Here is a 21,735-nt window from a genome sequence, read left to right as displayed (position 1 = left end):
ACCATCCCTGGCAGGTATTTGTCTAACCTGCTCCTAAAAACCTCCAACGAAGATGATTTCCCAGGCAGTTTATTTCCATGCTTAACTACCCTGACAGGAAATGTTTGCTAACTAATGTCCAGTCTAAATGTCCCTTGCTGCAATTTAAGAACATAAAACCAGCAATAATGGGTCAGACCCAACATCCAACTAGCCCAGTATTCTGTCTTCCAGTGGCCAATGCCAGGTGCTTCAGAGGGAATGAACAGAACAGGTAATCATCAAGTGATCTATCCCCTGTCGCCAATTCACCACTTCTGGCAAACAGAGGCTAGGGACACCATCTCTGCCCATCCTGGCTAATAGCCATTGATGGACCTATCTTCCATGAACTTAGCTAGTCATTTTTTAACCTTGCTATAGTCTTGGTCTTCATAACATCCTTTGACAAATAATTCCACAGGCTGACTGTGCATTGTGTGAAGAAATACTTCCTTTTGTTTGTTTAAAACCTGCTGCCTATTAATTTCATTTGGTGAACCTCCAGTTGTTGTGTTATGAAAAGGAGTAAATAACACTCTTATTTACTTTTTCCACACCAGTCAGGATTTTATAGACCTCTTATCATATCCCCCCCTTAGTTGTCTTTTCCAAGCTGAAAAATCCCAGTCATCTCTCCTCATATGGAAGCTATTCCTTATCCCTAATAGTTTTTGTTGCCCTTTTCTATATCTATTCCAATTCCAATATATCTTTTTTTTTTTTGAGATGGGCGACCAGATTTCTATGCAGTATTGAAGATGTGGGCACGCCATAGATTATAGAGACACAATATGATATTTTCTGTCTCATTATCTATCCCTTTTCCTAATGAGTCTTAACATTCTGTTTGCTTTTTTGATGGGTGAGTGGATTGAGCAGGAACAATGAGTGGATGTTTTCAGAGAACTATCCACAATGACTCCAAAATCTTTCTTGAGCGGTAACAGCTAATTTAGACCTCATAATTTTGTATGGATAGTTGGGATTGTTTTCTGATGTGCATTACTTTGCATTTATCAACATTGAATTTCATCTGCCATTTTGAGGCCCAGTCACCCAGTTTTGTGAGAGCCTTTTGTAGAACTTTGCAGTCTGCTTGGGACTTAACTATCTTGAATAGTTTTGTATCAACTGCAAATTTTGCCATCTCACTGTTTACCCCTTTTCCCCAGATCATTTATGAATGTTTAGTAGTACTGACCCCAGTACATACCCCATGGGGGCACTGCTGTTTACCTCTCTCCGTTCTGAGATCTGACCATTTATTCCTACTTTGTTTCCTATTTTTTAACCGGTTACTGATCCATGAGAGGACCTTTCCTCTTATCCCATGACAGCTTACTTTGCTTAAGAGCCTTTGGTGAGGGACCTTGTCAAAGGTTTTCTGAAAATCTAAGTACACTATATCCACTGAATCACTCTTGTCCACATACAGTTCTTTGAAGGGGTTAACAAGTAGTAGATTGGTGAGATAATTTTGCTTTATAAAAGCCATGTTGACTCTTCCCCCAATAAATTGTGTTCATCTGTGTGTTTGAAACTAATAATTCTGTTCTTTACTTGAATCAGTTTGCCCGGTTCTGAAGTCAGGCTTATTGGCCTGTAACTGCCAGGATCACCTCTCTATCCTTTTTTAAAAATTGGCATCATATTAGTGATCCTCCAGTCAGCTGGTACAGAAGCTGATTTAAATGATAGGTTACATACTACAGTTAGCAGTTCTGCAATTTGGTCTCTGAGGGACAGAAGCTCCTTGCACCAAATGCACATATATGCCACCCTCTTAGTAGTCCATTTCTTTCTGTCTTATCCTATAAGATTAACAAAAACAGTTTTTCTTCAAGTGTTTGCATACGTCCATTCCAGTGTAGCTGTTTGCATGCCCCAAATACAGTTGCTGGGGGCCTGCAGCTTAGGACTGCTAACCAGTAGGTGCTACTGGACAGATATGACTTCAATATGGAGTACCACATGTTGAAGTCCAAGGAAGCCAGACTGGAGTTCTCCTCCCTGGTGGAGGAGGGGAAATCCATAACAAAGGTTTCCCTGCAAGCAGCCCTTGATGCAGCAGATTTGGCAGTCAGATCCATAGCATCTGTGGTAGCCATGTAAGAGTGCATGGCTTCAGTCCTCCAGCCTTCCACAGGAGGTTCAGCATACACTCCAAACCTACCCTTTGAGAAGACCGATACAAAGCTTCACTATCTGAAAGACTCCAGAGCAACCCCTAAGTCCCTGGGTTTGTATACCCCTGCGACATTGAAGAAGCACTTCAGATTGAAGCAGTCATCCTGTTTTTTTTGACCCTCCCACCCACAGAGGAAACAGAGCAGGGGCTTTAGGCATAGGCCACAACTCCCCCTCCACTTCAGTCTGCCCCTTGCAAACACTTGGGCAGTCCTAAGTCGTTTTCACAGGACGCTCAAGGACATTGTACCAGGTTAAGTTTCCGGATCCTGTTTCCCCTTTTGTTTGTGGACTGTTTGTACCACTTCAAGTGGACTGGTCCCATAAAACTACGGACCGTTGGGTACTGAACGTGGTGGAAGTGGGATATAACATCCAGTTCAGTTCTAAACACCCCCCCCCCCCCCCCCGCATTCCCAGTCCCTCTTCATGGACCCCTCTCATGAGCAACTTCTGGTCTGTGACATTCAGTTACTCCTTCGGGTGGGAGCCATGGAAGACGTTCCACGGGATCTAAAGAGAAAAGCGGTTTACTCCCATTATGTCCTAGCTCTCCAGTTCAAGAATCCCCAGTTATCACTTGGAGAATTGACAGATTGTGGGGGGGACGGGGATGGGACAGAACTATGGATTCTTAGTTTCTGCATCTGAGTGTTGCTCTATTAAGAATTCTGAAAGCATGCTCCACATCTTGTCCCTCTCAGATTTTGGACAGCACTTCAGATTCTTAAACCTTGGGTTAAATCTGCTGTGGAAATGTTCTTAAAATGAACAACATGTGCTCGGTCATCATCCGAGACTGTTTATAACATGAAATGTGTATCAGAATGCAGGTAAAACAGAACAGGAGACATACAGTTCTCCCCCAAGGAGTTCAGTCACAAATTTAATTGACTTTTTTTTTTAACCAAGCATCATCAGCACAGAAGCATGTCCTCTGGGATGGTGGCTGAAGCATGAAGGGGCATATGAACTTTAGCATCTCTTTCATGTAAATGCTTTGCAATGTCGGCTAAAAAAGTGCCATCCAAATGCCTGGTCTCACTTTCAGGTGACATTGTAAATAAAAAGCAGATGACAGTATCTCCTGTAAATGTAAACAAATTTGTTTGTCTTAGTGATTGGCTGAACAGGAAGTAGGACTGTGTGGACTTGTAGGCTCTAAAGTTTTACATTATTTTGTTTTTGAGTGCAGGTATGTAACAAAAATAATAATCTAAATTTGTAAGTTACACTTTCATGTTAAAGAAATTGCACTACAGTACTTGTATGAGGTGAATTGAAAGCAAATACTCACCAGCAACTACACACCACACCACAGAAACACTAATCCAGGATCCAATCCCTGTAACAAACCCTGTTGCCTACTCTGTCCCCATATCTACTCTAGTGACAGCATCAGAGGATCTAACCACATGAGCCACATCATCAGGGGCTTATTCACCTGCACATCTACTAATATGATATATGCCATTATGTGCCAGGAATACCCCTCTGTTTCGTACATTGGCCAAACCAAATAGTCTGTACATAGAAGAATAAAGGGACACAAATCAGACATCATGAATGGTAACACACACAAGCCAGTAGGAGAACTCTTGAATCTCCCTGGACGTTCAATAACATTTAAAAGTAACCATCCTTCAATAAAAAAAAGTTCAAAAACAGACTTCAATGAGAAATTGCAGAGCTACAATTCATTTGCCAATTTACCACCATTAATTTGGGCTTGAATAGGGACTGGGAATGGTTGGCTTACTGGAAAAGCAATTTTCCCCCTCTCTTGTTATTGATGCCTTCTTGTCAGTTATTGGGGGTGGACCACATCCACCCTGACTGAATTGGCTTTAACGCTGGTTCTCCACTTGTAAGGTAACTCCCTTCTCTTCATGTATCCCTTCTCTTCATGGGGGGAGGGATAACTCAGTGGTTTGAGCATTGGCCTGCTAAACTTCAGAGTTGAGTTCAATCCTTGAGGGGGCCATTTAGGGATCTGGGGCAAAATCAGTACTTGGTCCTGCTACTGAAGGCAGGGGCTGGATTCAATGACCTTTCAAGGTCCTTCCAGTTCTAGGAGATAGGCTATCTCCATTAATTAAATTAATTACAATTAAAAAATAATTATTAATTAAATGTGTCAGTATATTTATGCCTGTATCTGTAATTTTCACTCCATACATCTGAAGTAGTGGGTTTTTTACCCATGAAAGCTTATGCCCAAATAAATCCATTAGCCTTTAAGGTGCTACCAGACTCCTTGTTGTTTTTGTGGATACAGACTAACACAGCTACCCTTCTAATTCTTGAAAAATGCTATTTCTTTTGTTTGTCATTTTTATAGTACAAATATTTTATATTTTATAGTGCAAATATTTGTAATAAAAAATAATAAAGTGAGCCTTGTATACTTTGTATTCTGTGTTGTAATAGAAATAATATATTTTGAAAATGTAGAAAAACATCCAAAAAATCTAATACATTTCAATTGGTGTTATATTGTTTATCAGTGTAATTAATTGTGATTAATTTTTTTAATCGGGATTAATTTTTTTGAGTTAATTGTGTGAGTTAACTTCAATTAATTAATAGTCCTACAAAGAAGCAATATATTTTAATATAATTCTAGTTAAATTAACATTCTAAAGGGGGAGAAATTAGGTTTTGAATCTAGTCAGGATTCAGACTGGCATAGGGTAATCACAGGTAAATAATCTTCATTGAATTTGGCTTTTGCACATGCATGAGTGATCTAATTTGTTAACCTGGCTCCAGGCCTTGGTATTGATAACCTCTAGAAGGTAAATAAAAACTTTCTTAAACTCTTACTGTTTCAGCCAACCAGGACTTATTATTTAATAAACTTCTGTGGCTTGCATATGTAGTCAATCCCATTAAACATTTCTCAATTATATTCTAGGTTTGAAGGAGAACAAAAGTGCTTTTGATTTGTTTAATATATCTTCAGAAGAAAAAAATGAATACTCTGAGAATAATCGAAAAAGAGAGGACTCTTCAGTGGACTATAAATTCATAGAAGAATTCAAATCAAAAGAAAATAAACAATTATACAAGGAAAGGAGAAGCACAAGAGATGAAACAGATACCTGGACTTACATTGCTGCAGAAGGTGATCGGGAAGTGGACAATGTATGTCAAATGGAGGAGAATTCTGGTAAGTAGTAAAAACAAATCCACTGAGACTTGCTGTGCAAAAATGGAGTCATACTGAGTTCTACAACGTTGTATGGCTGTAGCTGTCCATTCACATTGCTTCCATCTGAGGAATCTGTTTTTCTCGACTGACACCAAGCGCTGGAGTCTTGGCAAAGGATCTAAATGTCCAGGGTTCTCCACTAGTCTGTACAGGGATTACAATATTGTCTAGACCATTGTTTCTCAAATGTGACCCCCGTGACCACCAGGGCCTTTTCTTGTGGCCATGGCCTCCTGGCCTGTGATGAGGGCGGAGGGGAGGGCAGGGCGTGCAAAGCAGTGGCCCCTCTTCCAGGGCCACCAGCAGCAGTTGGGTCCTGCACCGCTCTGGAGACAGAAACACTAGAGGTGTAGGCAGCTGGTGAATTCTCCACTTTCTCTGTGGGTAGGGGAGTCAGGCTTCAGCCATGGGCCTTCGGGCTCCATCCACACAGCCTAAACCAGAGCCTGCCATTTTCGGCCCCATGTTACTGAACACTTGTGCCAATTTGTAATTAACACATTATTTGGCGTTTTTCCCCCACTATGGATCATTGCCTCCAGTTTGGCTCTGGCAAAATAAATGTGCAGGATTGTGTGCACATTATACTGTCGGTCAATATATAGAGCAGGCAGTGATTACATTTTGGTGGCTATACAAAACAAGTAACTCATTTGGTGTTTGTATCATAGATGGCAGACAGCAAGTCTTGAGTTTGGGCATGGACATGCAGTTAGAATGGCTGACCCTGGAAGACTTTCAGAAGCATTTGGATGGAGAAGATGAGACTCACTCTTCAACAGAACCAATATCGAGTAGTAAGTAATTTTTGGGAAGAGTGGAAAAATTTCTTATCTGGTGTTCTAAAGTGAATATACCAATTGAACGAATTTTCTTTCAGCTCTACTGAGGGATGCTGTTAAAAATGGAGACTATGTTACAGTAAAGATGGCGCTTAATTCAAATGAAGAATATAATCTGGATCAAGAGGTAATCTCTGTAAAGAGGAAGTACTGAAGGGAAATTTTTTACAAATCCAGTTTATGGAAGAGGAGACCTTACATAGAGCTCTTCAGGTTAAACTGTTCAGAATTGAAATTGGTAAGCAAATATGTGCATAGTTAAATATTACAAATACACTTAAATAGGACCCTAGACTCTAAATTGGCAGGTAAGCAGGAACTAACTTTCAGATATTTGGTTTTTAAATCGGACTAGTTTATATTCAGAATACACATATAGTTGTGTTTTGGGTATTTTGAATGGTTATGGATCTCTCCTCCATTTCCTTCAAGTAAAACAGTCGGTTAACTCTTTGGGGGATTTGCTTCTATTGCAAATGACTATATGCTGTAAAACTTGACAAGTATTTCTAAAATGTATGTACTTCTAAAACACGTATAAGCATGAGAAATAGATTGACTTAAATCACTGATTTTCATCATGGTTTAAATCAGTAAGCAGGAAACATTGATTAAATCATGGGTTTTAATCTTGTTTTGCATCTGTACTTTTTAGTTATTTTCCTAAAGAAATGTTGATTCATTGGCTGGTATCCATTACAACATGTTGATTTGCAACTAAATACAGCATTTACACTAAATTTGGTAAGTCTTGCTAACCAGGAGGATACATTATATCTATACCAGAGCTAGTGGGAATGATTTGAATGTGGCCTGGTTATAGTGCACTTGTCCCCCCCAAGCCCATTTACGTATGTCTTGACTTTTTTTTTTTTTAAATGTAGATGACCCATGATGGCATCTCTGAACTGTGCTGAAGCACTGGGCTATCCAAAATTGTAGCACATTTCAGAGACATCATCATGGTCCAACCTATACTAACATGGAACTGTGTTGTAACTGGGTGCCTTTACAGGTGTAGTTAGTGTAAACAGGTCCATTTGTAGATTTGTGACTGAAAAATAAACAATTGTTGCAGGATTCAAGTGGAATGACGCTGGTGATGCTTGCTGCTGCAGGTGGGCATGATGACCTCCTCCGGCTCCTTATTAGAAAAGGAGCTAAAGTCAACTGTAGACAGAAAAATGGAACAACTGCATTGATACACGCAGCTGAAAAAGTTAGTTTCCTTTAACAGTATTCCTACGTCTTGGCCTTTTACTTTAAGTTCAAACTCTCATTGCTCAGCTTGCTGCAGCTAGTTAACTGAAATATTTGTTCCAAATTTGCATCTGTGCCAGCTACTCAGGAGGGTTAATTGACTGCTAACCTTCAACTGATATTTTTGAATGTAGTTAATGAAGACAATCTGTTGCAATATGAATGTATGAAAATTGTTAATATCAAACTGCTGCTTGTCAAGAGTTACTGACAAAGCAGGTAACATTGATCCTATGACAAAACTAATGTTTTATTTAATCATTTTCTTATTGTGTTTAAGAAAATGAAATTAGACAGTATCAATTTATTTGAAACTTCAAATGATAAAACACCTTACTGTAAAGTTTTATATGTAACAAAGTATCAGTTGTTTCGTTCGGAAGTTAGCTGTTCATGAAGAATTATCTTAATTCAGAATGAAAATCGTCCTGTTCATGACTTTTTAGGAGGCGATGAGTCAGGGTGTTGGGGGCGGGGGGGGCGCTGTTAAAAGCTTGCAGGTGAACCTGACATCCGGGAGCAATGCAGTACCACTTGATACCTTATTTTAGGGTATTACACACTACTAAAATTTTAGTCATTCTGCATTCTGTATTTAGCTTACTGTTTGAAATATTTTTAAATTTAAAGTTTAACTGTTCTGTTCTATTCTTTTTAAAGAACTTTCTAACCACAGTGGCTATTCTTTTGGAAGCTGGGGCTTATCTTAATGTCCAGCAGAGCAATGGTGAAACTGCTTTAATGAAGGTAAATGCAGTTTGTCCTGACATTGTTTGATATCGTCTAATATTCAGCACTTTAGCAAACATAGGAGGATGACCAGTGTGGTATGTACAGGTATGTCTGTGGCCAGGTTTGTTTCCATGGTCTTCTTTCTCAAACCGCATTTTAGGCTTTAAATATAGGACGAAGATCTACTGTTTGTGTCAAAGCCCTCAGACCACTGTCATTAGTGCAGTAATCTTTGTCAGTGTACTAATGCATCTCTTACTAAATGGAAAAGCGTATGATAATGCAACACTAAAGTTGCATGTTGCATGTAATCCCAAAATACATGTTTTATTTGCACAGAGGTTTAACTGCAGGTTGGTTTCCCTCTTCATTTCCCAGATCAAGAGAATGTGAGTTAAGGATTGCAGGCCAATCTGGTTCCTCAGCAGGAAGGCAAAAACTTCAAAAAGTGAGAGATGCCTCCACACCCAATTATTTTTGCCTTCAGGTGATAACCCAGAGTAGGCTTTTCCTGGACTTGTTTTCTAGCAAGAGGAGGTCGGTCAGTGTTGTAATGGGGAAATGCTGAGACCTTGAATGTTCTTGGGAAGAACAAGGTTGGTGAGGTAATGTCTTTTATTGTGCCAACTTATATTAGCAAGAGAGACAAGCTTTCAAGACACACTCTTCTTCAGATCTGGGAAAGGTAGGTAGTTCCAGATTCACAGCAAAATGCAAGAAGAAAGAGGTTGTTTAGCGTAAGTAGCAAGCACATATTGTAAGGGACCACTCTAGGTAGAGTGGCCCATTAACCTCTCTGTAGCCATAAGACAAAAAGAGTGTTAGTAAGCCATAAATTCAGTGTCTCTGGTCAGTTAGTGATTTTTAGTGTCTAGCAGAGTAATGAATTTAAGCTCTCAGGCTCTTCTTTTGAAAGTGCTGTGCAGGTTTCCTTTGAGTATGATATTCTACTTTTCATTTTGCTGTGATGCTGCGAGTACCTTTCCCAGGCCTGAAGAAGAGCTCTGTGTGATTTGGAAGCTTCTCTTGCTCACCAGCAGAAGTTGGTCCAACAAAAGATATTACCTCCCCCACCTTCTCTCTCCAATATCCTGGGACCAGTATACTACGCTGCATACAACCTGGGAAGAACGGTCAGACAGGTGGACTGTATTTAGTGTTCTGTCCAGTGACCCATTACATGAGCTTTCGCAAGGAATTCCATATGTTGAATTTCTCATACTAGGGTTAGATTGTTCATGGTAAGTGAAATGCATAACTTTTGTGTACAGCATAATCTATTTAGAGGGAATCATAAAGAATATGGCTGCCATTTATAATAGGTTTATAAGTAGGAGACTTGTCATTAAAATATGAAATTAACATCCAGAAAGAATTAAAAGTACTGGAGTGTAATCTGTAAATATTATGATTGAGTTCAAATTTGTGAACTCCTCAGTTAGTTTTTAAAATACTGATTCTGCTTTGATTCAGTTCTCATTACGAAATATCTAGCTACTTCACACGTGTGTTTGTTTTTTCATGTGTAGGCTTGTAAGAGAGGGAACTCTGACATCGTACGACTTATGATTGAAAGTGGAGCAGATTGTAACATTTTGTCAAAGCATCAGAACAGTGCACTGCATTTTGCTAAACAATGTAATAACGTACTGGTGTATGACCTGCTCAAAAGTCACTTGGAAACGTAAGTAGTCTGTGTAGTTCTTTATTGTCTAAAACTTCAGATGTGCATCATGATTTTGGCTTAAGTCACTGTGAAGAAAGTCAGAGAAATGCTAGGAAAAAAATGCAAGTTTCTCCTTGGCAGAAAAAATAAATTAAGCAGTACCAAAATCATGTAGAGATTGGTAACCCAACCATTTTTTTGGAAACATTGAATAAAAGTACAGAATGAGGAGGCAACTGACAAGCAGCATGGGCTAATGTATTTCACTTTATAAAAATGTGCCTGTGCAGTGCTTTGGGGGCACTGTTATTTAATAGCACCCACAGTAGTTATTGGCACCTGCCCTTCTGCTTATTAGTTGACTAATATCGTGTAGCACTGCTGGGTAGAGGGGAAGAAACAAAACTAAACAAATAGACCAATATCAAGCAAACTAGGCCCTTCCAAATCCTCAAAGTCCTTCAGATCCAGAACTCACTATTTTCCCTCTAGGCCTCATGTTAAAACCAGAGGTTTTAGTTTGAGTTCTGGAGATAATCTCAACTACCACAGACAGGGAGAGGGTAATCACTGAATAGGAATAATTTAAAGCTTTAAATTCAAACCAGCATCTAAAAGCTGAGAACCAGGAACCCCAGAGTTCTAATTCCTCCGCTGACCTGGGTTAAGTCATTTAACCCTGTTGGTTTCAAGATTCCCTGTTTAATGTGGGTGTTTAAAATCTACTTGTAAAGGTCTAAAATGCTAAATATTATTGACAGATGCTGCCTTTCCCTTGGAAAGTTCGGTTGTCTGCTGCTAGTAGAAAGGCTTTGTCTGACTCCCTCATCACAGTCACTGCACAAATCATCTCTTCAGTGGGAGTCTTCCCTCTCTCAAATTGAATTTTTACTCCACATGAATTGGGAACTGTCTGTTCTCACATGCAGCATCATCAGTAAAACTGCAAATCAGCCTGGCTGCAAGCAAAGTGCTAATCAGCACATTAGCTCTGCTGGTAGGGGGCTGAGTATTTCCTGTTGGAATTTTGTTTCTGTATTGGAGAACTTTCCAGAACTGGTGCAACTTTGAATTTTTTGAAGATTCTGCGATGTCTGAAGCTCATTGTGGTATTTAACATCTGCAGATGAGACATAAATAAGCAAATCTCACAACCAAACTAGATTTCTGATAAAATTTGATAACAGCTCTTCATTTCCAGGAATTGGGATATCTCCTCTTAAATGTAAAGCAGGTTGTATTATCTTTTGGAATTAGGAATCCTAAATCTTGCCATCTAGAATCCTTCTGTGCTTCGCTAACTGGTACATCTGTTACTGATAGTAATCTTTGTACAGTGATAGGATCCTTATCTAGAAGGGAATACAGTTGGTCTAATTCTACTATAAGCATCATTTGTTTGCTTATTTAGGCTCTCAAGAGTAGCAGAAGATGCAATTAGGGATTACTTTGAAGCTCGTCTTGCCTTGCTGGAGCCTGTCTTTCCTATTGCATGTCATCGTCTCTGTGAAGGACCAGATTTTTCTATGGATTTCAACTATAAACCCCCACAGAATGTGCCAGAAGGTATGATTAGAATCTGTTTCTAATTTGCAGTTAAAACAATGCTAATTTAACTATGAATTCTGTCTTTTCAGAAACTTCCCCTGATTTCATTGGTTATTTTTTTGAAGTAAACATGCTCCCTACTTCATTCCTTTTGGCCTTATAACTTGTTATTTTTTGAGGCCTTCCTTCTACTTGTTAGTCGGAGTCTTTGTTTACAACATACATTCTTCTTAGAGTGCTTGTTCACGTCCATTCCACATTAGGTGTGCGCGTGCCGCGTGCATGAGCGTCGGAAAGTTTTCCTTTCGTAGTACCCGTCGGGCCTCCGGAGCCCCCACCTGAGTGGCACCGCTGCGCTGTGCATTTGTATCCTCTCTGGTCTGACACCCGCCAGTTCCTTCTTACCGTCCATGGCGGCGTTGGAACCACCTCCTGCTGTCCTATGAGAAGCAGTCCCTTAGCTTTAGAGTACTTAATTGCTATCAGTTCGTTAGCATTCCCTTGTTGTGGACACTTAATGGATTAGGTGTTTGGAGGCTTCCAGCACCCACCCCGGGCTGCGGGGCATGCCGCAAGCCCACGGGTTTAAGGCTTGCACCACATGCCGCAAGCCTATGCCAGTTAGTGACCCCCATGACTCCTGTCTATGTTGCATGGGGGAAGCACACCGAACAGAGAGGTGTAAGATTTGCAAGGCATTTAAGCCTAGGACAAAGAAAGAGAGAGACTTTCATTTGAAGCAGTTGTTGATGGAGGCTGCGCTGCAGCCATCGGGGCCGGAGCACCGGACCCCAGCTCCAGCCTCCTCGATGTGGAGTGCCCCGGAGTTGGCAAGAGACCCGGTGCAGGATAAGCATCGCAAGCCATCAGCCTCAGAGCAAAGTAGGCCCCAGCACCACTCAGCCTCCCCAGTGTGGCCCAAGGCTAAACCAAAGGAAGTGCGCGGACTTTCCCCACAAAGCAGACCAGCGCCACCTAAGGGCCTGGGCACCGGGAAGAGCATGATGGACGCTGAATCGGCACCAGTGCCACAAGTCCCACTGAGTCCAGCCCCAAGTGAACTCAGTGAGGACGACGGGCTCGAGGGAGTAATAGATCAGCCCTCCACGCCTGACACCTCTGAAGTGGCGAAGGATCTCCATTGAGTTGGTGGTGGTGAGCCCCTTCCCAACCAGGGAGAAGCCTCCAGCACCTGGGCCCGAGGTGCCATCAAGGGGAAAGCCGGGAATGGTGCGCCTTTCAAGGACACCGTCTCGGCATTGGTCCCGGTTGAGCTCCGAGTCTGTGGACTCTGTTACCCCTGATGCAGAGGGAAGTCTCGGTACTGGAGGCAAGTCAGTGCACGGGGTTAGTGCAAGGGACCTGACACTCTCTGGCACCCCCCAAAGACCGGTACCAGGAGAAGGCGAGCCGGTCATCGCTGAAGGCTTCCAGAAGTCCCTGGTCCAGGTCTCGGGAGCACCGGTCCTGGTCCCATGAGGAGCAGAACCGATCCCGTTCCCAATTGGCGAGAAGCCACTCATTAACCTCCCGCTGGCACATATCGACGGCACCTCCATGGCCTTCACGTTCGGCGTCACCCGAGTCCAGCACCGACTCGGGCCGATACAGTTACCCACACCGGGCGTTGGACAACAGAGAACACCAGGCTGGGTGGCAGCCCCAGTGGGGATTGCCAGGACACTGGCCCTTCTGGACCCCTTGGGCCTACCAGCAGCAGGGGGCTTCCTCCAAGGCCAGCTATTCAGTGCACCGGTCCTGGTCCCTGCACCGATGCTCCTCCACACGGGAAGCTATGGCATCCAGACCGTCTGCGCTGTCACTGGGTGAGAGACCGGACTCTGCGCCAGTCTCTCCGGTGCTGCCCCAAGGTCAGCTGTCCTGGCCCAAGCCGGAAGCCGCTCCTGCTGGGGAAGGAGAGCAGCAGGAGGAAGCTGAGCAGCTGCTGACCTCCTTGTCATCCCCAGATGACACAGTAGCAGGCACAGCGGTATCAGGGCCTCTGCCAATAGACCACAGAGGCCATCAAGAGCTACTGCATGAGGTTGCTCATAACTTGAGGTTGCAGGCCAAGAAGACAGTAGAGCAGGAGGACCCCATGGTGGACATCCTGAGCCCAGAAGGTCCATCCGGAATAGCGCTTCCGCTCATTAAGACCATACAGTCGAACTATAAGACGGTATGGCAGACCCCGGCCTCCAGTGCTCCAACAGCCAAAGGTGTGGAATGCAAGTACTTCACCCTCTCAAATGGGTACGACTTCTTGTTTTGCCACCCACAGCCATGTTCCCTGGTAGTCTCAGTGGTAAACGAAAAAGAGTGCCATGGGCGGCAGGTCCCGGCACCCAAGGCCAAGGAAGCAAAGCACCTGGACCTGTTTGGCAGGAAAGTGTATTCCTCAGGGAGCCTCCAGGTGAGGATTTCTAACCAGCAGGCCATCTTCAACAGGCATAACTTCAACTCCTGGGTGGCAGTGGGATAACTTAAGGACAACCTCCTGCAGGGTTCCCAGCAGGAGTTCACAGCGCTGGTGGACAAAGGCAAGTTCATAGCGAAGACCTCTCTCCAGACGTCCTTGGATTCAGCAGATGTGGCAGCCAGGACAGTCGTGTCTGGCATGGCCATGCGACACTCGGCATGGCTTCAGGAGTCAGGTCTGCCGCCTGAGGTCCAGAACTCGCTCCAGGACCTCCCCTTTGAAGAGTCCAGGCTCTTTTCGGACCAGACGGACACAAAGCTACATAGCCTCAAGGACTCGAGGGCTACATTCAGGTCACTGGGTATGCATACCCCGGCGACTCAAAGGAAGCCCTTCAAGCTGCAGCTTCCTCCTCAGCATCACTACGAGCCTCGTCCTAAGCACGAGCCCTACCGCAGGCGAAGCAGGGATAACAGGAAGCAACATAATAATAACAATAATTATTGCTCCAATAGGCCAGGCCAAAACCAAGGCCAACATAAGTCCCAGCGGGGCCCTAAACCAGGCTTTTGAAGGTGCGTTCAAGGACAACGTACAAACCAACCGCCGGATCCATCTGCTTGTTTCCTGAACCACCTGTCCTATTTCTGCCGTGCATGGTCCAGCATTATGTTGGACCGTTGAGTGTTATGCACGGTGTGAAACAGATACCTGCTGCAGTTCTCCTCCCTGCCTACCCCCCAGCCCCCTTCCCCATCCCTCTTCAGGGACCCCTCTCACGAGCACCTCCTGGAAAAGGAAGTTTGCACGCTCCTAGACGTGGGAGTGATAGAGATGATACTGAAAGACCTAAAGGAGAAAGGGTTCTACTCCTGATACTTCCTCATTCCCAAGACCAAAGGAGACCTTCGACCCATTCTAGACCTATGTGGGCTCAATAAGTTCGTGGTCAAGGCCCGGTTCCACCTGGTATCTCTGGGCACCATCATCCCCTCCCTGGATCCGAGAGACTGGTATGCTACCCTCAGCATGAAGGACGCATACTTTCATACCTCCATCCACCCAGTGCATCACCGATTCCTGCGTTTCACAGTGAACCAGGAACATTACCAGTTCACGCTTCTCCCATTTGGCCTAGCCTCGGCCCCAGAGGTGTTCACAAAATGCGTGGCGGTAGTGGCGGCCTTCTTACAGAGGCAGAGGATTTTCGAGTTTACCTGTACCTCGACGACTGGCTCTTGGCAGGCTGGTCCAAAGAGGAGGTTTGGTCCCACATACAGATGGCCCTGAGACTATTCTGCACGTTGGGGCTCCTGGTCAACATCCCCAAATCCACCCTCATTCCAACGCAGAAGGTGGAATTCATAGGGGTGGTCCTAGATGCAGTACAGGTAAAGGCAAGCCTCCCAGTATCGGAATTCCTGGCAATCCAGCAGGCAGTGACCTCCCTGTGCCAGTTTCCCACTACGACGGCCAGATGCTATCTGAGGCTGCTGGGCGACATGGCAGCATCCACGCATGTGGTCAAGCATGCCAGACTAAAACTCAGTACGCTGCAGGCTTGGCTTGCCCGTGTATACTGCCCAGGCAGGGACCTCCTGGACTTGGTAGTGACGGCCCCGGGGAACATGCAAGACTCCTCACGGTGGTAGCGGTCCCAGACAGTGGTTAGCAAAGGCATCCCCTTTGCCACGCAACAGCCGGACCTGACACTTGTGATGGACGCATCAGACCTCGGATGGGGTGCTCACCTAGGGGATCTCAGGACTAAGGGCTTGTGGTCGGGAGCAGAGTGGTCTCTCTGTATCAATGTGAAGGAGCTCAGGGCGGTTCGTTTAGCCTGCCAGACCTTTCACGCCACTTTGAGTTGTCACAGCATGACAGTTCTGACGGACAACACGACCACCATGTTTTATATAAACAAGCAGGGCGGAGGCCATTCCTTGCTGCTCTGCCACGAGGCTCTCCTCTGGAACTTTTGCATAGCCCACACCAGCCACCTTGAGGCGTCTGGTTCACCACGCTCCTGGAGCTGTCAGTGGAAGCCCCGGTAACCCTACCCCTGCACCAGGACTTCATCATGCAGGACGGAGGGTGGTTCCTCCACCCTGACCTGCAATCACTGCATCTGACAACATGGAAGCTCTGTGGCTGAATGCTTTGGAGAGCCAGTGCTCCCTTCCTGTACAGCAGGTTTGACTTGGTAGTAGGAAGCCCTCTACCAGGGCGACTTACCTAGCCAAGTGGAAGAGGTTCTTGCGCTGGTATGGGCCCCAACAGGTTCAGCCACCCCAGGCTCCAGTGCCGACCAGTCTAGAGTATCTACTGCACCTCAAGCAGCAGGGGCTGGCCCTATCCTTGATCAGGGTACATCTGGCAGCCATTTCCGCCTTCCACCTGCAGTTTTCGGGGGCTCAGTGCTCTCCCACCCGATGTTGGGGGAGGTTCCTTAAAGGACTAGAGCAGGTGTTCCCCTACTCATGCCTCCCAGTCCCTCCATGGAATCTCAACTTAGTCCTTTCTAAGCTCATGGGGCCCCCGTTTGAGCCCCTCACTACCTGCTCCCTCCTCCACCTTTCCTGGAAGGTGGCTTTCCTTGTGGCCATCACCTCGGCCAGAAGGGTATCTGAGCTGAGGGCACTCACCTCGGAGCCACAATATATGTTTTATAAAGACAAGGTGCAGCTCCGTCCGCACCCCAAGTTCCTCTCACAGGTGGTCTCACAATTCCATCTAGGCCAGGACATTTGTCTGCCGGTGTTGTTTTACCCAAACCCCATGCGGACCTTAGTCACTGCAGCCTGCACACCCTGGATGTCTGTCGAGCGTTGGCATTCTACTTGGAGCGCACCAAGCCCTTTCGTAAATCCACGCAGCTGTTCATGGCTGCGGCTGAGAGGATGAGAGGCCTCCTGGTGTTGGCTCAGCGAATCTCCTCATGGATTACAGACTGCATTCGGGCGTGTTATGACCTCGCAGCTGTTCCGGCCCTGGCGGTCACGGCCCACTCGACCAGGGCGCAAGCAGCTTCAGCGGCCTTCCTGGCACAAGTCCCAATCCAGGACATCCGCAGAGCAGCCACCTGGTCATCGGTGCATACCTTCACGACCCAGTACGCTGCCAACCAGCAGGCCTAAGAGGACGCGGCAGTTGGCGGGGCTGTCCTCCAATCAATTGTTCCATGACTCCTACCCTCCTTCAAAGGTAAGTTTGTAAATCACCTAATGTGGAATGGACGTGAACAAGCACTCGAAGAAGAAAAAACAGTTACCTACCTTTCATAACTGTTGTTCTTCGAGATGTGTTGTTCATGTCCATTCCACCACCCACCCTCCTACCCCTCTGTCGGAGTCGCTGGCAAGAAGGAACTGGAGGGGATCGGGCCAGCGGGGATATATATGCATGGTGCAGTGGTTCTACTCAGGTGGGGGCCCCGCCAGCCCAACTGGTACCACTAAGGGAAAAGTTTCCAATGCTTATGCATGTGGCACGCGCACACCTAATGTGGAATGGACGTGAACAACACATCTCGAAGAACAACCTTTTACAAAAAGGTAGGTAACCGTTTTTTCCCGTTACCAGACTTAAGCTAACTTTAATGTCATATTTATCCTACACCTTGCCCCAATGACGAAGGCAGTCGTCGTGCAGTGAGCTTGCTTTTCATTGGCTTGAGAGTCTAGAATCTTTGTGGTTCTGAACAGCAACACTACTGCTTTGGTGATGTATAACCAGTCCATAAAGTTTAGTATTTGTCAATATTTTGCCAACATCAAAAACCAAAATGGCAATCTCATAATAATGTACAGTGTTGTAGTGTGATGTTCTGTTTTATTTAAAAACAAAAACCACAATACCTTCCATCTAAATGAGGATTTAGTCAAAGGTACAGTGGACCTTTTTAGGTCAGTTTGGGTAGGGAGGTGTAACTTTTTTTAAATCATAAACCTTCTAATTTCAGATCACGTTTTCTTTATGAAATTGGTCAAATTATCTTCTCTTTAGGATCTGGAATTCTTCTATTTGTTTTCCATTCAAACTTCTTTGGCAAAGAAGTCATTGCTCGGCTCTGTGGACCATGCAGTGTACAAGCAGTGGTTTTAAATGATAAATTCCAGCTTCCTGTATTTTTGGTAAGTATTGTCTGTTTAACTAGTTAATCTGCTTTTATAGCATCTCTACAAAAAACAAAACTTGTAATCTGTGTAGTTTCAAGGGATTTGAATTGTACTTCAGTCCCAGCATGTTTCTTGTGACAGGCCTTTTAATATAGTAAATTGCAGACGTTTCTTTGTTTAAAAAAAAAAAAAAATCTGTTGAAAGATCTATAGAGAAACTACAGAGAAAAATAGGAATATTTAATAGCCATTTCTAGTCTTCAAGGCTAGTGAAGATCAAGGTATCAGAGGTGAAACTCTGTCAGTAAGAAGTTGAGCAGGAAATGGGCATATTGTCAAGCTTAGTGACATGAGAATTTCAAAAGCTCAAGAATCCCAGTCTCTTAGCCATGAAAGAACTAAGTCTGAGTTAAACTGCTTTGCATTAAGTATACCATCCTGAAATTTGTAGTAATTAAACTTGGATTCCTTCGTTCATTTTTTATTAGTGCTTCAATATAATCACATTCCCTAGTTCTGTTTCTTCACAGAGAATGATGTACTTACACCAAAGAGCTTAATTAATGTTGTCTCAGAACTCTCTCTCCAAAAATACTCTTGCAGCTATGAATGAGATGTTCTTAATTCCAATCTCTCAGTGCTTCTGCATTTCACCTCAAAGTGCCCAGAGAAGTTTGCCACACATCAACACTAATTTATTGTAATTTTTTCTTTTAGGATAGTCACTTTATTTATTCCTTCAGTCCTGTTACAGGCCTTAACAAGCTTTTTATACGGTTGACAGAAGCGCCTACTGCCAAGGTGAGACATGCTTACTTGTGCGATTTTATTTTGACAGAAGTTTCAATGTCTGTCTCTTCCAGGAGTCTCTACTCCAAATTATAGTCCTGACCTATAAATGTAAAATTATTTAAAGTGTTCCTCATATCCTTCCCTTCAATTCAGTTGACAACCTTTTTCAGCCCATCCCAGTCTATCTGTGATGTTGCCAAAAGTCACTTAGGGTCACCACTGATGAGATTCACTTTGAAGATGGAAATATTTCCGTCATGAATAAACAATAGTCAGAGTAATTCATACCCCAGAATGAAGTGCTTAAATTGCAGTAGGACTAAATATCGCAAATGTTGTTTACTAGGTCAGTAATAGGGAGCAAGTAAAGGTAGAAGCTACTGCGTGTGCATTGAATGACATTGTGGGCACAGAGCAACTACCAGCCATCTTTTGTTAAACCTGTTCAACTGGTGTCAGTGCCATGGAGAGTTCAGAAGCAGTTACCGAGAGCCTGCACTGAAGTGAGGGTGTGTGTGTATGCAGTTTCCTTTTTAGAAGTGTAGAAAGTCTGCTGGATGCTGCCAGATGGTTCCTGCAGTGGTCACAACAGTCACCACAAGAGTAAGGATAGGTTGATCCTGTCCTAATAATGCTTCTGGGAGGAGTTGTGGTTCTTATTCTCTCTACACTACAGAGTAATGAGGTTCTCCTGTATTTAATTATGCTGCCTATCAAATACATCAGCATTTCATCCAAAAAGCTTTTCTAAAAACTTGATTGCTGCCTAACATGATAAAGGGAGGTAATTCTATTGAAGGTCCTAGTCAAGGTTTGGAGTACGTTAATTTACAAGTTTGTTTGCTGTATGAACAGAGGATGCTTAAGGCACTTCAGAACATTGGTAAGTACTTTCCTTTGAATTTTGGTTTTCAAACTGTTCACTTTAGAATATAGGTCCAAAAAATTCTGATCCACCAAGTACATATTATATAAACTCCATTTTCTTCAGTTACTAGCAAGTTTCCTCCACCTCCCCTTTTACTCAGTACTTTTACCTTTTGTGCAAGATATATGGATGCTCATTTGAAGCATTTTTTTTTCCTTCTTACAGGTAAAGTTGCTAATAGGGGCATACAGAGTGCAGTTGCAGTGACCTCATCAAGTTGCAAGGATAATTCTCACTGAACTCTTTGGACATACTTCTGGTTCCTCCCTCCATTTAAAGACGGATAAAGCAGTTTGGAACTTTTGGCACATCCACTATTCTCAGATTGTGTTCCCACCTTACCACATTTAATCAGGCAATCTGTATTTGAAAGTACCTGTTGGATAGCAGATGAATGTTCTACTCTAATTGGTGTGAAGGGGTTGTCAGTTTTATTTTGTACAGGTGTAGATGTAAGTATTTGTGCCAATACCTGTAATTCCATTTTTTCTTTAATTTGTAGAGTGAGTCCAGACTGCATATTTCAGCTTTTCCACAATGTGGAATGGTGCATATAAGAGCTAGTTAAGAAAATTAGAAGAAATGTCTTTTTTAGTAATTATGAAGATTTTTTTTTTTAAAAAAAAAAAAAAAAAAAAAAAAAAAATTTCTACCTGTCTTAATGGTAATGATTCTATGTAAAATGCAGAACTGTCATATTCTTGGAGCCGTAGGCAGAATTAACTTCAAAGTTGCTGCATTACAGATTTAACCTTGAGTTGCTAAGGGCTGCATTCTTAAGGGTGAATAAAGGAGATCTGTCATCAGTGGGACTTCATGACAAAAATAAGCTAGCAGTTACACTTAAACAATGGTTCCTTCAAGTAATGCCTAAGTGTGTTCTGAAAGTATAGTTTATATTAAAGTTTAAAATCTACTTTTTTATTGGAGAAACAATTGATAGTTTTACAGATAATCTTATCTTTCAGGTCTTCTTGTGTAGACATAGAGGAAAATAAATACATACCTACAAAAAACTAGAAAACTTGTAATTACTTTCAGTTGCCAGACAATACTTTTGTACACAAAAGGATGCTCACAGGATTCAGACTCTCAACCCTCTGAAGTGGGATTTCATATATTGCCCTCTAATCCAGACATTAGTTCATCAATGCAAAGAGCTGCTATCTTTTATTTAAATGACCTGTTTTACCAGATGACAGCATTTCTGTAATGGTTTTGTGCTGTTAAATACAAATGTAAAACTTCTGCATGAAGTATAAAACAATATTTTTGTTTGTAAATTAAACGTCACTTTGAAAGGTAAAAATCCAGATTGTGCCTTTGCTGTTCTGGTTGCTATGTGTAATTTACATGCCGCTATGTGCCTATATTGTTACCGAAACTATTGTGGAAGGAATGCTTATTGTATTGGAGTGCTCACCATTAAAATGGTGCAACTGTATTATATATCCTTTTTAAGAACTATGATTTTATGTAACTTCAAACAGATTTAACTTCTGGTTCTGAAAGAAAAGATGAAGGGTTTAACTGTTTAAAAACATGAAACTTTTTAGATACCAAATTACAATAGTTTTAATTAACTCACATGATTTCAGTCTTGTGGAATGTCACATTAAACTAAATAAACCTAGAATAGTGACACATGCCCTTTGCAAATATACATTCTACTTTGTATCAAAATAGCTGTTTATCCTTTTTTATTTAAACACTATGTATGGAAATTAACAAGTCTGTTCTGGGGGAGATGTAGTTACTCTGCACAAATTTTGTAATGTTAAATACCTCATTTATTACTTCAACATAACAGATGATGTGTGAAAGTGAACACTAGTTCAGGATCAAGTACAATCAACCCCATGCATTTGGGAATCTTGTATAAGTGCACTTTTCACATTACGTCAGTCACCTTGTTAGCAGTTTACTCATCTTAAACTCTGCTGTTGTGAAATAACCCTGTGTCTCAGAGAACTTGCTCCAATGGAAGTCAGCAGGAGATGGTCGACTA

The 21,735-nt window shown here is 43.1% G+C and overlaps 1 protein-coding gene across 1 annotated transcript in view; it reads left to right on the top strand.

The window, feature by feature from the left end:
- The window catches only part of MPHOSPH8 (M-phase phosphoprotein 8), a 40,473-nt gene extending 19,063 nt beyond the window's left edge, over positions 1-21,410 (top strand). Inside the window, exons 5-14 of the mRNA XM_032787201.2 lie at positions 5,126-5,380; positions 6,094-6,219; positions 6,303-6,391; positions 7,343-7,483; positions 8,185-8,271; positions 9,786-9,940; positions 11,334-11,488; positions 17,895-18,022; positions 18,725-18,808; positions 19,893-21,410. Of these exons, the coding sequence (XP_032643092.1) occupies positions 5,126-5,380; positions 6,094-6,219; positions 6,303-6,391; positions 7,343-7,483; positions 8,185-8,271; positions 9,786-9,940; positions 11,334-11,488; positions 17,895-18,022; positions 18,725-18,808; positions 19,893-19,934 (1,262 nt within the window). The 3' untranslated portion in view covers positions 19,935-21,410. The remainder of the gene's footprint in view (positions 1-5,125; positions 5,381-6,093; positions 6,220-6,302; positions 6,392-7,342; positions 7,484-8,184; positions 8,272-9,785; positions 9,941-11,333; positions 11,489-17,894; positions 18,023-18,724; positions 18,809-19,892) is intronic.
- Positions 21,411-21,735: the final 325 nt, after the last annotated feature.

The sequence above is a fragment of the Chelonoidis abingdonii genome, chromosome 1, assembly GCF_003597395.2.
Source record: "Chelonoidis abingdonii isolate Lonesome George chromosome 1, CheloAbing_2.0, whole genome shotgun sequence".
Lineage (NCBI taxonomy): Eukaryota > Metazoa > Chordata > Testudines > Testudinidae > Chelonoidis > Chelonoidis abingdonii.
The sequence above is the reverse complement of the archived record's forward strand: the minus strand, read 5'-3'. Positions and strand labels throughout refer to the sequence as shown.